Source organism: Paralichthys olivaceus, chromosome 15, assembly GCF_024713975.1.
Source record: "Paralichthys olivaceus isolate ysfri-2021 chromosome 15, ASM2471397v2, whole genome shotgun sequence".
Taxonomy (NCBI): domain Eukaryota; kingdom Metazoa; phylum Chordata; class Actinopteri; order Pleuronectiformes; family Paralichthyidae; genus Paralichthys; species Paralichthys olivaceus.
Genome location: NC_091107.1, coordinates 7,922,433 through 7,938,653, shown reverse-complemented (window position 1 = coordinate 7,938,653; position 16,221 = coordinate 7,922,433). Strand labels below are relative to the sequence as shown.

Here is a 16,221-nt window from a genome sequence, read left to right as displayed (position 1 = left end):
CGGACTTCTCGTCTCCACCCATCGCGAGATTTGCGCAGTTCCAGCACGCTCTGGACTTTTCTACAACCATGTGGAAGCTGCTTCTCCAATGCTCGAGGTGTGAGGGGAGACACTCTCCTGAGATGTGTCGTCATTTCGAAACACCTCAGGGTTTCAGGTTGACTCTGACACACATTGCATGAAGAAGACCAAAGATAATCGAGGTTCGTTACTGCTGGGGGGGGGGACGAAAATAATCTGTGCTTTATTGATGTTATAAAACCTTTTTTCAAAAAATGGAAAATAAGGAAACAAAAAAAAAAACCACACAACACATGGACACCAACATGAGAAAACTAAAAGGAAGAGAAAAACAGCGTGTTTCAACAAAAACATTATTATAGGTTGGCAAATGATTTCAATGCCTATGGCAATGTCTATGACATAGCTATTAACAAACTTGTATACCGTGTTACATTCGTAAATGTTTAAATGTTTCTATTCATTTATTCACTTTTGTTTATTTCGAACATGTAAATATAAAGGAGAAATTATACAAACAAGAGAAAGAAAATAAATGGAAAAATTATTATTTAACGATGATGGAAAAAATATCAAATACTCAATGATTATCTACATATTCAAAAAAGGAATGAGAATAAGTACGCACTTATTTAATCTCACCCCTTCTCCATAAATCATTCATTATTAATTATCCTATACTCAACCAGATTACTATATATCTATACATATGTTGTTTACCTGTGCTCTATATTGTATATATACAAGAAATATTGTTGTGATCACCAAGTGTTAATGAAACCATAAGGGACGTTTTATCTTGTTTTTTTTAATGTAGTTTTTTTAATTTTAATGAATCATTTATTATATTTTATTGAAGACTGGGTTTCACACTTGCAGTTCTCTACTTTCACCAGTAGGAAGCAGTGGTTGCATCAAACTCACCGGAAGTACGAAGTGATTCGTTGTCGACGAAGGAGAAAAAAGTGAAGCGCAGCATGGCGACTCCCATGCACAGGATAATCGCCCGGAGACAAGCGTGAGTATCCGTAGTTTTACTGCAGCTGCAGCTTTTCTCCTCGTGTATTTTGTGAATAGAACTGTATGAGAAACGACAGCGAGTCTAACTGTGAGCTCACCCCGCTTCCTGTCTCATGTCTGAGCTGAATAACAATGAACGCTGCGGAGCTGAATGACAACACCGCCGCGCCGCAGTCTCACCAAACAAAAAATGAATGATCGTTAAACTTTACGGATGTTTTTCTGCTCGCAAACATTTATTTAACCTCTGAGCTCACGACTGACCTGTTTCTATACGAAACACCCAAACAGCTAATGTCGTATTAGCTATTTTTCATTCACTCGAAGTGACATCATCTGAAATGTTTTTCTGTTGGACTGAGTCATGTGGACGTTAGCATTATAACAATCCTGTGTAAATGTGGACATTCAGTACAGTCAGATATAGTCTCAGATGTAGTATCACTTATACTGACTAATATATTTTCATTTTATTCAAACAGAACAGGAAAATGTGTGTGTGTGTGGGGGGGGGGGGGGGGGGGGGGGTTCTGTTTGACTATGGAGGATGTCTTCATCGCTTCAGGATGGATAGATCAGATCACAACTGTGGGACAACTCCTGATAATGTCACTGATAAAGAGAAACGTCAAAAAGAAGAACCTTTAAACACAGCAAATATAGAATATTTTTAATTTAAAAATATTATTTCTTCACAGACATTTTAAGTCACAATCAAAGGAGTGTCCTTATTCCTCAGGAAACCTGTTAACATATTTCCCATATTGTTGAAGACATTAACTTTCATTTGTATATTCGAATGAAAAATCCTGTAGATGGAAAAGTATGATGCTTTCATTCTACTATTTTTACAGGTAACTGCATTATATTGTTTATTTTCTTAACCAGAGCACAATGGCTTTAATCATCAAAGTGTCATGTGTATGGATTTATTTTTGTACCATTAGACCCTGTAGGCAAAAAACTATCTTCATTATTTTTCATAAGGTTTTTTATTTCTGGTATTTTCTTTGAGATCCACGGTTCCTCTACAGAAAAAAGGAAGCAATGGAGCAGAACAAAAAAATATTCACACATAAAACATCCTAAAAATTAACAGACATCAACGTTTTAATTCCCCCAAGTGCATATTAGAACTTCCGAGCTTGTACAAAATTACAAGATTAGGTTGAGGTGGTTTCAGTCGCGTACATTATACTTGAAAAATACTTACTACTGAATCCTGTCCCCTGTAAAAAAATCTTTCTTCCTGCCATGATTTTCACAGAACCTTAAAGAGTTACCTATTCTAACAATAAGCATGGAAGCATAGAAAGCAGTCATGTAGGAATTCACAGGAAAATATAGGCTGAAGAAAGTGTGATTTAAAACATTTACAAGCATCAGCAAATGGTTGAAGAGAATTCAAACCGTCAGCAGCTTCATCAGCCATGAAACGACAGCAAGGGAATATAGCTGTAGCCGTGGTGATTTGCCTTTTCTCTACACTTGTAGCGAGTGTTGCTGCTTAGCATCATGGAAAACACTGTTCTCAGATTTGTCTGTTTTGTCTTAGGGAGGCGAACAAACAACATGTGCGTTGCCAGAAGTGTTTGGAGATGGGACACTGGACCTACGAATGCACAGGGAAGCGGAAATATGTGCACAGACCCTCGAGAACAGTCGAGATGAAAAAGAAACTGAAGGAGAATGAAAACAAAGTTCTCAGCATCACTGGGTAAGACGTCTGCACCAGTTCACCGCTGATGACAGAAAGTCAGATCTTTGCTTATTCTGTTTTATGCCATTAATGTGCACATTTAAGATTTTTACATAAATCTCCACCTTTTTGCTTTTGGGCGATCGAGCGTGACTCCTTTAGGAATCAGGAGTATATCGGACTTGCTAAAGGAATCTGTTTATGTCTCTTTGTTTATACAGCCAAGCTTTCAACACTGATAACTCTTATCTCACCTTATTTTAGGTTTCAATATATAATATATTAATAGAGATATTTGTCAATTGTAAAGAACATTTATTGGCAGCTTTTTATATAATTGAATAATCAATAGAGAAAATATTCAATCAGATTAATGGATTATAAAAATATATACAACCCACATTATGAGCAGGGGTGTGTTTTAAAAGATGCTGCTGAGATAAACAATAGTCCTTCAGCTCAGCGTGGTCAGTTGGCAAAGATGAACTGATACGAGGATGTACCTAGGCTGGTTCACATTGTTTGCGTGTGTGCTAACTGTTTTGTCTCAGTATCATCAAAGCACAAATCTGAATACAGAGAGAAACTTTTTGGATTCAAAGCTGCCTCCTCTGATATGCAGTCTTGAGAAAAAGGGGATATCAAACTCAAAAGTTTTCCTGGTTTGTCTGAGTAAGTTGGGGAAATTTGGCTCATCAGAGCAGCAGTGAACAATCAAAATGAGCTGAGTTGTTGTTAAAACAGTATAAACCCACATTTTACCTGTAGATTAAGTGGAGCTTCTGTTGAATTCGGAAAAGTACAAACGAAGAGTCATGGAGTGAATCACTGAATTAAAATGAGCAGAGGATTACACTTGTCTTTTACTGCCATCTAGAGGATGTAATGATAAATACAACAAATTCCTCTGTTACACACTCTCTCTTTACAGACCAGGAAGTGAAGGCTCCATTGAGAAGAAAGTTAAAAAGAAGTAAGTAATAACCATATTTTTACAGTGTCCGATGTTTTGTGTACATAAAATATATGTTTTGATATGAAAAAATGAATAAAAGTGTTTGATTTATATACAATATCAAAATAATAAATCAATGCTTTTTGAGGTTGTGTAAAAAAGCTTCATGTAATTTTAAAGCATTTTAACATTATAATGTTAGTAGTGGTGCTCACTCACAGTGGTATAAAAGTTACCTTGGTTGGATAATAAGAAAACCTTTCATTTATTAAAGCAACGTGAGGATATTTTTTTTCCTAAGTAAGCAGATTGAATGGTTCAGTCTTGAACATGTTAAACCACTCGGCTCCTTCAGTCCAACTAATTCTTCTTAAAATCCCTTGGGCATTTGAATTCATTTGGATCATTTGTAAACGCGTGTATAAGGTCACATGTGAATTACTGGAGTCACATGAAAGATGTGTCAATTAAAATTTGAGTTGGTGAGAAGACCTGCCCTCTAGTGGTGGCTCTTGACCACTGTGAGTTCATTAAAAACCTTGTAGACCAGAAACAATAATGTTTTTAATTATTATACTGTTAAGTCATATTGCAAAGGCAATGCTTTCTTAAAAAGTTATTTCAATGCCTGCTTAAAAACTGGTACTGTGGCTGTATTTCTGATTAGTTTCTGTGTATTTGAAATGCTCATGGGCTAGTTTATCATTAGATTTTATATGAAGTTTGAAATTCCCAGACGAGTAGGTGACTGTTGTTAATCACATCTAAATATTTGATGTGTTGGTGATAAACCTTTTTCACGACCGATGTTTTCCTGCTGGTAAAGTGCAGGTGGAGGTAGTAACTTTTAACGATGGTTCTGTTCTGTTTACGTGCCGACATTTACCATATAAAAGCCACAACTGAACTCCCCCCTCACTCATCATTTTCTTCTATATTCTTGAAGGAATCGGATGTGAAGGCTTTTTCTCACAGCAGACATTTTTTGACTCTGATTCACAGGTGGAACTAATAACCTTTATGATGGCTCTATTCCTGCAGTTATGGCAGTGCTATGCAGCCATTAATAATGTTATTAGCTACACAGTGTTTGCCAAGTCAAAATGCCTGCTATGACAAAAAGCTCTATTCAGCTGAAGCCGTCTAAATCCATAATTTCCCCCTGGTCATGTGTGCAGCCACCCCCTCAGCGTGGAAACCACGGACTCTTACTATCAGAGGTTGATTGTTGAATTTGGTGGCTATCAAATGCAAACAAGAAAAAAATCATCAACATGACCAAATCAGTAATTTAGTTTATGCAAGACCTATTTATTCATTGTGGAATTGGCCGCTATGTTGTAAGCCGTGCTTGTCTGTTGGTGGTGGAGCAGATGCCGTCAGTCAGAGGACATGAGAGGCTGTGACTGTGGCGACATCACATCCAGGATGTGTCATGTTTAGGACTAAATGTGTCGCTCTCTCTCCACACAAGATGAGACCGAAGCCCTGATCTGACTGCTCTTCCTGTCACATGACCACATTCAGAAGGAACAGCACACGTCCATTTAATGTTTCCAGTAGAGCTTGACAAAGAATATTTTAAGGGGCAAATACCAATATTAGCAATTGAACTTTTTCCAATACCATCATATCAATGTCGGCTTTATATATATATATATATATATATATATATGTTTTAAATAATAAAATTGAATAGAAAATACATTTCTACAAAGAATACAAACAGAAACGCACACCTTATTTATTTCCTATTATGTAAAATAAAAACGTTCATATTGGTGAACTTTCCCTCTTGTAATTTAATTTGAATCTTTTTTTACTTATTGCCGATCTTAACCAGTGGTATTGTATCTCAATGGGATATTCCTGATTAAATAATGGATAAACAAAATAAACATGTCTGTGAAAGGCAATTTTCATCAACCAACTGATAAATTGGTCGAGATTTCCAGTTTGCCCAATTTTTCAGTCACTTCAAAATAAACATAAAAACCCTTGTAGATTAGTGTTTCTAACCTTTCTAACACTAAGGTACTAAAAATCCAAAGAAAGCCTAGTTAGTCTATAAGAAAGCAGTTTGTCCTCTCCTTTGCTAAATCCTGCCACCACAGCCTGTGTAGCATGTCCCTCACTGCAGTGAGACTTCACAACTGTTCTCTGTGTTTGTCCACTGTGCTCTCTGCCACTTCACCTCTCAGAACTAAAGACTCAAGTGACAGCAGCAGTGGTTCAGATGGATCCTCCAGTGACTCATCGTCAGACAGCAGCGACTCCTCCAGCTCCTCTTCAGATGACAGCGACAGCAGCAGCGACAGCGACAATGACAGCTCCTCCTCGTCGCCCTCATCCTCCTCCTCTTCGTCCTCAGACAGCTCAGACTCAGGAAGCAGCAGCGACTCAGATCAAGGACCTCCAAAGAAGAAGAAAAAGAAGAAATAGACGACTGAGTGGGTTTTCGTGATGTCCCTCCACCCCTCCCCCACCCGAGTACATTTTTAGCTGTCCACTTTTTTTTTTCTCAAACCCATCACAGCTGGTTGGGTCTGCATGGATAGGGCTGTGAATGTCACAGCTGCTTACTTGCCTGTACAGTTTCGTTGGTAGAAATGGACAAGGATGAGTGGAGAAATTATGTTGAGGTTTAAATGTTCTGTTTTCATAAACCCATTCCCCCCAGTTACTTCTACTAATGTGATATTTTCTCAAGATTGTCAGTCTATTGAGGAGGATATATATATATTTTAGATACCATGAGGAAACTAGTGTGTTCATTCATGTTGGATCCTGTGATTTTTGTACTAAAGTATATTTTTAGGCAAACTGAATACATACAGCTCATAACATCAATAAGGCAACAACACACCTAGTAATAATTAGACATTAGTAGAGGACATTTTAAAGGATACAAAAAGAAGTTTGTTCAGTTTTTTTAATTTGTTTAAATTTAAATGGTCTTGTTGCTATAAAATTCATTGTTTCACTGTAAAATAAACTCGCCTTGTTTTTTGCTTTGAAGGCTCTTGTGTCTTAGTTAATTTTGTATTAGTGAAAATGCATCGTAATGATTTTACATATACAAAATTGAGGTGGTTTACATATAGGATATTTTTGAAAAAACAACATCTCACCTTTAGTGAAAATGTTGTTAAACATACTGTTATATGGGTACTATACATTTTAGTGTCTTGAAATGCTTTGCTGTTAGTTGTAATTACAACACATTAACAGACTCCTTACCCATGGAGGCTAAAACACAAGTATTCTTAGAATATGGGATAAACTTTTAACTTCCTATGTGCGATATGTTGCTAGTTCACCAGACCCAATGTGATGATGATGATTGTGTGTATATCCATAAGGAATACTACAAAACTATATAGTACCGCAATCAATGATCAAACCCCACCAATCTTTTGAAGGGATAGTTCATTGTTGTTGTTTTTATTCTCCTTTGCAAACAGGATTACCTTGAAGCAGTTATGCCTTAAGTCTCTAATATATAATTATCATTTCAGTCTACCTAAAAATATGAAAAATGTTAACATTTTTTTTTTATGTGTCCAGAGGTTCTGGTGTCCTATGAATATGAACCTTAATGGATCCAGGTTCCCATTAAACATCATGCAAACAAACAACCTGTGTTGTAGCAATATCTGGAACATCTTAATTTCTGATAACTTGATTAAAAACAGCATATTTAGGAAGGTGCTCAACATGAGGACAAAATACACCCAAATAATAAAGGTCTTAAACATGTAGTTTGATAAAATGCAGATAATAATCTATTAAAGCTGAACCCACCTGATAATCAACTTTAAAACCAATCACATTTGTAATTTGTAAAATTGCCAAAACCCAGTGAGTTCAATGAATCTGTGGATCATGGGGTCGATAAGCAGCTGCCGATTTTATAATTCATCCTTGAGTGCCATATGCATCTGACCAGGTTTCTACAAGAGGCTTCCTAACTTGTGGGTCAAGTAATACACAAAAAGAAAACACTTTAAAGCCATAACAAAGTTTGAAGTCAATAGAAATCATAAAGGGCCACAAATATAGCCTTCTCTTAATGAAAGTGAGGAAACCATGACTGCGAGTGTATGTGTGATGAATTTACTTTTTATTTTTAGCTAAAATACAAAGTGTAGTAGTTGAACTGTGTATTTAAAATGAGATAACTGAGCACAGGAGGGAACAATGACACGCTCTCTGAGATTTCCACTGAACGTCAAGTCTGAGCAACCTGTGCGTCACAGGGATGCTGCATTCATAGTGTGTGGGAATAATCATCATTATCATACATAGATACACAGATAGAGTGATTGATTGATTGATTGATTGAGAGCGAGAGAGAGTGAGGGAGGGAAGAAGTGAGGGAGGAGACAGAGAGAAAGAAAGATTGATTGATAGAGGAATAGATAGATACTTTTTTGACTCCGAGAGAAATTTCCGAGTACATGGCTTGATTAACAGTCTATATATGGGACACATGGACGTGCTGTCACATGGTTCATTCGACTTGACTCGAGTTTCTTATCAATAATTTGTGAATGTGTTTATCAAAAATGTATTTTAAAGTTGAATAAAACACCACAAAGCCCATGTTATTTCAGATGATAAATCGGTGGTGTTCTTTTTTGTTTTTTTTTATCCAAATAAAGACACGTTGAGGACACATTAACTTCCCTGTCATGTTTACTACTGGAGGTGGCTGGTTGTAATATTTCCGACAGCAGTGAAGGCGGCGCCGCTCGCTGCCATCCATGCATCCAGTCCTGTCTGTGGTACCTGCTGGCGACCGAACTTAGCTGTAGCCTCACCTACCAGACACTTCTGTGCAGCAACAACAAAATGAACGACTCGCTAAATCGTGTCCTCCCGTTCCCCGCTCGACGAGCCGACGCGTTTTGAGGCCAAACATGGAGAGCGTCCATGCAGTTTGAGGGTTTTCGCTGTTACGGCGTCTTGCTGAGTCCATTTTGCGTGTGAGACTGGAAGTGGAAAAGACAAAGAGAAAAGAGCTTTTCCAGCAGCTAGAATGGTTTGGGCCTAAAAAGAAGACAAGAGGTAAGGATGCCGAGTGTCACAGGAGACGCTGTTTGGTGACTTGCTGGGGCTGATATTAATCTTCCATCTGGGGGGACTGTTAGTTTAAATCTCCGCGGAAAATATCAATGGTTTCGGGGCTAGCCTGCCGCTAGCTTAGCCTCCAAACGCCACTAGCAGAGTCGGCTAGCTAACGTGATGCTAATGCAGGTAGTCCCGTAGGTAGTTAACCTCCGGCTACACGGACCGCTCCTCGTAGCTACTTTTAACTTCCACTGACGACAAACTTTATCGATTATTGAAATGATATCGACGGTAGATTTAAATTTAGCTAACACTAAGGGGCTCTGCTGTCGAAAGGTAAGATAAACACCGCTGTGATAGTGCTCATGTTTTTGTTCCTGTTATGTTAACTCATGACGTCTGTTTGCTCTGCTCAGACACGGTTGACCAAACTTACACGTTTGCTAACTAGTGCTAGTGTTTCTTCTATATATATATTTTAGAACATATACATCTATAGAATTGAGCTTCACGTACACATGATAAACAGAAGCTGCTCACTTTGTTTACTCTGCATTTACACAACTCAGCTTGGGGATTTAAGCTATCAAAGCTGCATCGTTCTAAGTGAAATGGGTTTTATTTCCTTGCAGCTGCTTTACCTTCAACAGGCTAATCTCAGGCCTAACACTGTGTTTAGTTTGCTCACAGTGACTATCAGAAACTTTGTTGTGCTGCAATCTCCGCACTTATTCTCCTTTTATAATATCACTCAGCACAACTTCCAGCCCCCCCCCCACCCCCAAGTTAAAATCCCTGATCTACTTTAACACTGTAATTGCGCACAAGAGCAACACAACAGCTTATGTGTCTAGGTTTGTTCCAGCTGAAATGAAAGGACAGCTGATGTGCTTTTTCTAGGAAGCCATTTTACGTGCCACAGTTGGGGGGGGAAGGGCTAGAAAATGCATCATAAGTCCAGAGTTAGTGGCCATAGTTATCAGTGATGCGTGTTTACATCGAGCAGAACACAAGGACAGAGCAATCAACTTGTTTATCTTGGTTGACACGTCATGGTGATGGGGGGGAGCTCTTAGGTCATGAACTTATTCATGGCAGGTAGCTGTAAACTGGCACAACAAATGTAGTCTAGTTTTGGAATGGAGGATTTAGGCTGTTATGAGTTGTGGGTGCATTTGTTTATGAAGTTTGTTTTTGTGTAGTACAAGAGTGATTATGTTGAAAGAAAGAAAGGATTATATTACTTTAACGTTTACTCAAAGTGACAACACCTCCCTCAGTGACCCTAACCGCAGCATTCCCGAGTTTAACATGACATTTTGTGAAACATATTGCCAAATAACAAATCTGAATGAAAGTCATTGATTTAAGCTCAGCCCAAGTTATAAATATTTTATAATGACTGTACATCATGCTTTATTTCCCAACTTGCTTTATTGCAGGCCATGTAATGTTTCATAACATTTTGTGGAACAGAAGTCACCCAAGCTGTTTCATGGTTGATAGCTATTCCCAGGTCTTGCAGTACAAAGTAAAACCATGCAACGATGCATTGGTCAAGTCATTTTATCAGTCAATATTGGCCTTCCTGAATTTCCCTCAGGATCAATTAACTATCCATCTTATCTTTCACAGATGAATTGGCATCAGCTTATGTTTTGTCTGAAATGCTAAAATCGGAATAGTTTTTATTACAGCACATAATACAGTAAAAAGATATTTTTGAGTAAATCGTGGAAATAATTAATCTTAACCAAAGAGAAGAGAAGCTTTGAACAAAACTTAACTAATTGCCCTCGGTAGACCCTAAGCAGGTGAACAGAAACAACGAGTAAAACTTGACTCCACAAAAAGAGGACAACCTACTAACTAATTTCAGCATTATTAGCTTTATATAATATAATAAGTCAAGATTCACATATATTTTTAACTATCTCATTATTTTGCATTACCTTTTTCAGTGGGTGAAAACTGTGAAATGCAAGATGACTGGGTGTTACTTCTGGGTGTGTACTTTTGGGTCAGGTTTATCAATGAAGCACCATTTTAAGTAGACATACGAGATAAGGAAATCAGGCGTTGTAAAATTGTGCAACTCTAAAGAGTTTGTAAGCAACCAGACTAGTAGATTGTTTATTGACATACAAGAAGTTATTAGTAATAATACTACATTTTAAGGTCCATGTTCAAATTAATGCAGTCCATGCATAAATGGTCTGGTTTCTGTCTTGGGCTCTCTGTGACACAACTCACTCTGAAATTCTCTTCATTTCCTGTTTAGGTTTTGCTCTGTGGCTTTAAGTATAAGTGTGTCTTATGTAGCCAAGCCCAGTGCACATGTACACATGTCCTGCTGCGACAGTTCAGTGGTTTGTTTGTCCATTCCAGACAGAAAAGTGAGTGCTTGTGTCCTTTAGCTATAAAACATCTATTATACATTACAGTGGTCATACGGTGTGATTTTTGGGAAATGAGCAACAGATGGTTTCACAGTCAGACTATGACAAGAGATCTGAGATATAAGATAACAAGTAATTGTACAAGCCTGTAGCTGTGTTCTCTCGAAACTGCCCTAGTTTGAATTTACCAAAAGCTAAAGGTTTCTTTATCATATCTCATCATCTTTGTCCTCAGCTCCCTTTGAAAGCTAAAGTTAATTTTAAAAGCTATGTCAAAAAAATGAATTGTTGCCATCTAATGGTTTGTTTGTTATACAGGTGCTTTTTAACAGTTACATTCTTTTATGAAACCAAAGTAAGAGCTAATTAAGTTCTCATCTCGGTCTGTAAGTTTCAAATCGAATCGTGTTTCCTTTTACAGAGAGCAGCTTGTCGAAACAAAGTTGTTTGAAGGCTCTTCCAGAGTCTGCCAGTTTAATTAGCCTGAATCTAATCAGACATCAGCAGCTCTTTTTCTATCCCTCACTACTGTTGCTCACACAGCAGAACAATATGCTATTCACTGTGTCCTGACCTCATGCATCTGTTCTTCAGCTTTTGTTCTCTAGGATGTGAATTAAGCTCTCATGTGGCTGTGTAGTCCCGTGGAGGTGAAGCTCATTAAATCCATTTCATTCTCACAGATATAGCTTAGATGGATCTGTACTGCGCAATACTGCTTTGTCATAACTCTCTGGAAATTGTTGCATCAGTCATACAATCATAGCTCATTGCAGCAGGAGTACTAATGAAAAACAGCAGTGAAGTCCATTAGCATATAATTTCTCCGACTAGGTGAAGTGTTTTGCAGGCCATAACAAATGGATCAGTATCATAAACAGTACGAATCTGAGAGATGCATGCATAAAACTTCTGAAATAATTGATTCAAAAGACACCCGTGTTGCTAACTCAATTCATTTATGCAGTACAAGCTCTTGATTCTGCAAATTCATCAGTCATGCAGGTTTTTTCATCACCCAATCTCTTATATCCCGTTTATGTTTCAGCTTGTATCAAAGTGCAGAGGTTTATTTTAAGGTTTAGCATAGTAAGCTATAGTTCACCACATTGCTATTTGTAGCCAGGCAGGTCCTCAGATACTAACACTGTCAAATATAGTCCAGACTGTTATCAGAGTAATATGATTGGGGACATATGGAAAACTATGCCACAGTACAGAAATTCCTGGCTCCTAAATAACGTTTGGGTAACGTTTGACCTTTTATTGTAGTTGCCGCATGTGATCAGTCTCAGTGCAGCAAAGATTGCATGATGCCGGCAGTTTTAATAGCTTGGGTCATGTTACAGAAGGTAAAATTACCATGACTAAGGATAGGTTAATTAATGACTTGGTGAGTAACAAACTAGTAAGAGTTTCATGTCAGTAGACGTCACAACCTCAGGCTTAAAGAAGCCTAATGTAGCAAAGTTTAGTGGGGATCTTTATGAGGGAATATATCAAAACAATTTCCTTATCAACTACATTAATGATCAATTCTCAACATTCATTATATTCAAATGACATCAGCTGTGTGTGCAGTGTAATCCAATTGAATACGATATCACACACATTCACTCACACGGCTCCTTTTAGTACACAAACATTTTAGATTTAAACATTCACTATAGTTCAGACATTTTCCTAAACTGTTCTGTATGTGCTGTGATAAGAAAGCACTGTGGAATTCAAATGTCATGGCCTGCCTCCTTCTTGTTCTATCCAGTCAACACCCCTCACCCGAAGGTTACGGAAATTTTGTGAATGTATCAGACCTGGGTGATCTTGCTGCACTCTTTATATGAAAGGCAATCTCCCAAAACATGTCCTGAAAATAGAGTTCAAGCATTTTCATGTCTGAAAGCAGTAACTGACAGCTGTAGCCAGTGTCTATGAAAGATTTGAGCAACTTTTGTTATTTCTCTACTTGTTCTACTCATCAAGTCTGGATTATTTCACATGTTCACAGGTTTAGAACAATAGATCTTTCCAAATTCAAGTAAGCCAAAGTAATCTAAGTACACATGCTGAAACATGCTGGCTTATAAATGTACTTTCATCATACAGTTCATTGAATCCCTCCTTCATCTGGGCCAAGGGTTTCAGTTGTAAATTCTTCCAAATCTTGCCATGGTTCAGACACGGGTGAAGAGTGTTATGCAAAAAATTTGAAATCTTCTTGGCAAGCATACTGCGCAAAGAGCTTGTGTGACGCAGATTCGTTGGAAACTTTGCCAAGATAATTGAGGGTTATGTGTCATGTTTCATGTAGTGCAAAAAAATCCCTGAACATGTTTTTTAGTGTCAAAGTTGCAAGCAAGAACATTTTCAGCTCAACTGATGCTATCTTTAAGAGCCATTTTTAGTTTGCATGATCTTACCATGAAGATATCACTATTCTAGAGGATTATATTGCAGTGTTTGAAGTATACATGTAAATATTGGCATCAAAGTTTTGTGTTCACTGACAATAATGCAGCAAACATGTTTGCTGGATGTCTGCTTTAAAACACTCTGAAATGAATATGATAAATTTGTTAGTAAACGCAGAACAGTCACAGCAATAAGCTGTGATTGGTAAATGCTCCCAGCTCCTGCTGATTCAGATAATGCACGCCTGCTGAGTGGAGGCATTCCACACAGCTACTCAGTTCAAATGCTTCAAACCTGCCTGAATGAAAGCATATAAGCAGTTGTTTAGAGAACATGCCAATCAAGGCTTAGAGTCTTGTTTTGATATGTTAATTAGAGCTAATGTGAAGCTGTGCGGATATATTAAAAGGCTTTTTTACTAAAGACTGAAGGAGGAACTGAAGAATTCTCAGTATTCTGATCTAATCTTCATTTTGAGGTGCTCGTCTTTAAACATCATGAGAAAAAATACTTTGACACAAAAGACAGAAAAAACAGGCTTATTCGTCACCTCTGTTGTTTTGTGAATAAGAAAGTTTCTGCGATGCTGATATAGTTTCTTGAGTGAAGTTATTTTATGTTGTCATAGACTGTTTATTTTTTTTGTCAGATTCTGATAGAGTCCTTGTTGTAGAAGCATGTTGTCTTGGCGGCTCTCCTCCCCAAACAGCTGCTTATATGAGGCAGGTTTACCGCATTTGAATGGACCCTCTGGAATTCCTGCAGTCAGCAGGTTTACTTCAAAAGCACCAGGGGTGGCGGCAGTGGCTGCCCATCTGTACCTCCATGACTGAGATCTTGTTGTTCGGATACATGATGAAATCCTCTTTGTGGGCTGCATTTATGAGACACAGGAAACCATATGTGGCAGTTAACAGTTTTGAGTTTTGTTCTAAAAATGTTTTAAAGATGAGGCTAACCTCAAAACGCAAGGCCTTTTTTTGCAGTACGTGTTAATTTGGACCATTTATGATCATTGTAGTTGCAGCAGAATTTCAAAAACCTGTTTGCTATTGTTGAGATATGTAGATTTCAAACACACTCAGTTGTACCACAGAGATTTGTATGTGCAAAGTTAAATTCTCTACTTTAGGAGCCTTGTTTGTGAGTAAATCAGACAAGCATACTAGCCTGCTTGTATTTACAAAACTAAATGGCTTATACAATTGATGTGCTGCAAATAGCCAACGATTCCATGCAAGTAAACAGTGAGAGAGAAAGACATAAGAATGACACTGTGGCTGCTGTGTTTTTAGACAGTGTTAAATTCAAATTATTCGTAACAGCACAGCATTTCCATAGTCATCAACCTTGATCATAAAGACAAGCTACGCATTGAGTGTCACAATAACGTGATTGTAAACTGACTCAAAGGGAGTTCCCCAAGTTTGAACATGTTATGTCTGGACTTTTTTTCAGGAAAGCTTTTCTCTTTTTTACTTCACAAAAGACCATAAAGTTCACCACTATAAACAGCACTCCATAAAGATTATAAATGAGCTGGCAGAAGCATAATACAATAGGTGTAGGTGTCTTTTAATACAATAATAAACCTTTGCTACTTAATTCTTAGTTTCAACTCAATTTTGAGTTTTTAACAAAAATTTTGTCCTGGGTGAACAAGGTAAAGCAAACATTCATACTCAGACAGACTAAGACCTTTTGGAAAACTATAGGATAATTATTATTTAAATAAACCTATACAAAATGTTTCCAGAAGGAGACAAAGCAGGGTAAGAACAAGGGCAAGTTATTGTTAAGGACAAAGAACTGGTCATAGGAGCTGAAACAATTCCAATTGATCATTAAGTAAGCCCATCAGTCATTTTTATGTATCTGGAAACTGAATATTGTTGGACATGGAATAGTTCTGCTATCTTTCTTTCAGTTATTATACAACTATTTGTGACACGTTAAATGTGAATAACTATCCCTGAGTCTAAGCATCATTATCCCCATTTTCAAATTTTCTGGGGTCTTGTTTATATGCACAAAACGAGTTTTGAAAGATGCGTACGCCACTTCTCACGTAAATGTTGAGATCTATATAATCAAACTTGACAGGAGAATGTGTGCAATTGTACACTAACTGACCCATGCGTACAAACATTTTTGGGGAGGAGAAAATTACGATGCAGACATGAGGTAGTGAACTGAAGCCAGATTATTGATCCACTGCATCATTAACATTAAAATCAGCAGCGTTGTTTGTGCTCGTGCAATATTTAACTGTTCTATAAGAACCTTCAATTGTAAAAGATAGAAAACATCCCACATCAAATTACATTCAGATACCTTTAAACAGCAGAGTTGCAGAGCCAAGTCATTAATAGTTTTTAATAATATCTTCTGACATTGTGTTCAGGCGACATTGGCGTTTAGAGGGTGGAATATGAGGCAGATTCACGTAAGCACGTTTCCAGGTGGAGTGTGATTTATAAAGGGGACATTGCCTTCAGGTGTGTGTGTTGTGCGCGGTTTTATAAATCAGAATCTTTTTTTGCGTAGGCCATTTTTGGCTTTTGTGCAAACGTACACTTTTAGTATGAATCCTATGCACTTCTTTATAATTAAGGCCCCTGGTGTCTCTCCCCTCTCTATCA

At 37.6% G+C, this 16,221-nt stretch overlaps 2 protein-coding genes across 10 annotated transcripts in view; both read left to right on the top strand.

Annotated features, from left to right (window-relative positions):
* Positions 1-54: 54 nt before the first annotated feature.
* Positions 55-6,713, top strand: zcchc10 (zinc finger, CCHC domain containing 10). Of its 3 annotated transcripts, none has more exons than XM_069510434.1 (5): positions 55-203; positions 921-1,039; positions 2,597-2,758; positions 3,672-3,713; positions 5,897-6,713. In XM_069510434.1, the coding sequence occupies exons 2-5, from the start codon at positions 999-1,001 to the stop codon at positions 6,135-6,137; spliced, it is 486 nt and encodes a 161-aa protein (XP_069366535.1). In that variant the 5' UTR covers positions 55-203; positions 921-998; the 3' UTR covers positions 6,138-6,713. The 3 variants fall into 3 exon arrangements, with proteins under 3 accessions (XP_069366535.1, XP_019952779.1, XP_069366534.1); XM_020097220.2 differs by having other exon boundaries at positions 918-1,039; XM_069510433.1 differs by having other exon boundaries at positions 77-203; positions 901-1,039.
* Positions 6,714-8,433: 1,720 nt separating this feature from the next.
* Positions 8,434-16,221, top strand: part of aff4 (AF4/FMR2 family, member 4) — a 31,500-nt gene continuing 23,712 nt past the window's right edge. For 3 of the 7 annotated variants that reach the window (XM_069510426.1, XM_069510425.1, XM_069510421.1), the window contains exon 1: positions 8,927-9,104. The gene's annotated coding sequence lies outside the window, so the exon portion shown is untranslated. Of the gene's footprint in view, positions 8,766-8,926; positions 9,105-16,221 lie in introns of those variants that run through there. The other 4 variants (XM_069510430.1, XM_020097289.2, XM_020097287.2 and 1 more) reach the window with 3 other exon arrangements.

Coding starts and splice junctions, on each gene's coding strand:
- zcchc10 (XM_069510434.1), top strand. CDS start 999: ATGGCGACTCCCATGCACAGGATAATCGCCCGGAGACAAGC. Junction 2,759..3,671: donor AAAGTTCTCAGCATCACTGG/GTAAGACGTCTG, acceptor CTCTCTTTACAG/ACCAGGAAGTGAAGGCTCCA. Junction 3,714..5,896: donor GAGAAGAAAGTTAAAAAGAA/GTAAGTAATAAC, acceptor TTCACCTCTCAG/AACTAAAGACTCAAGTGACA.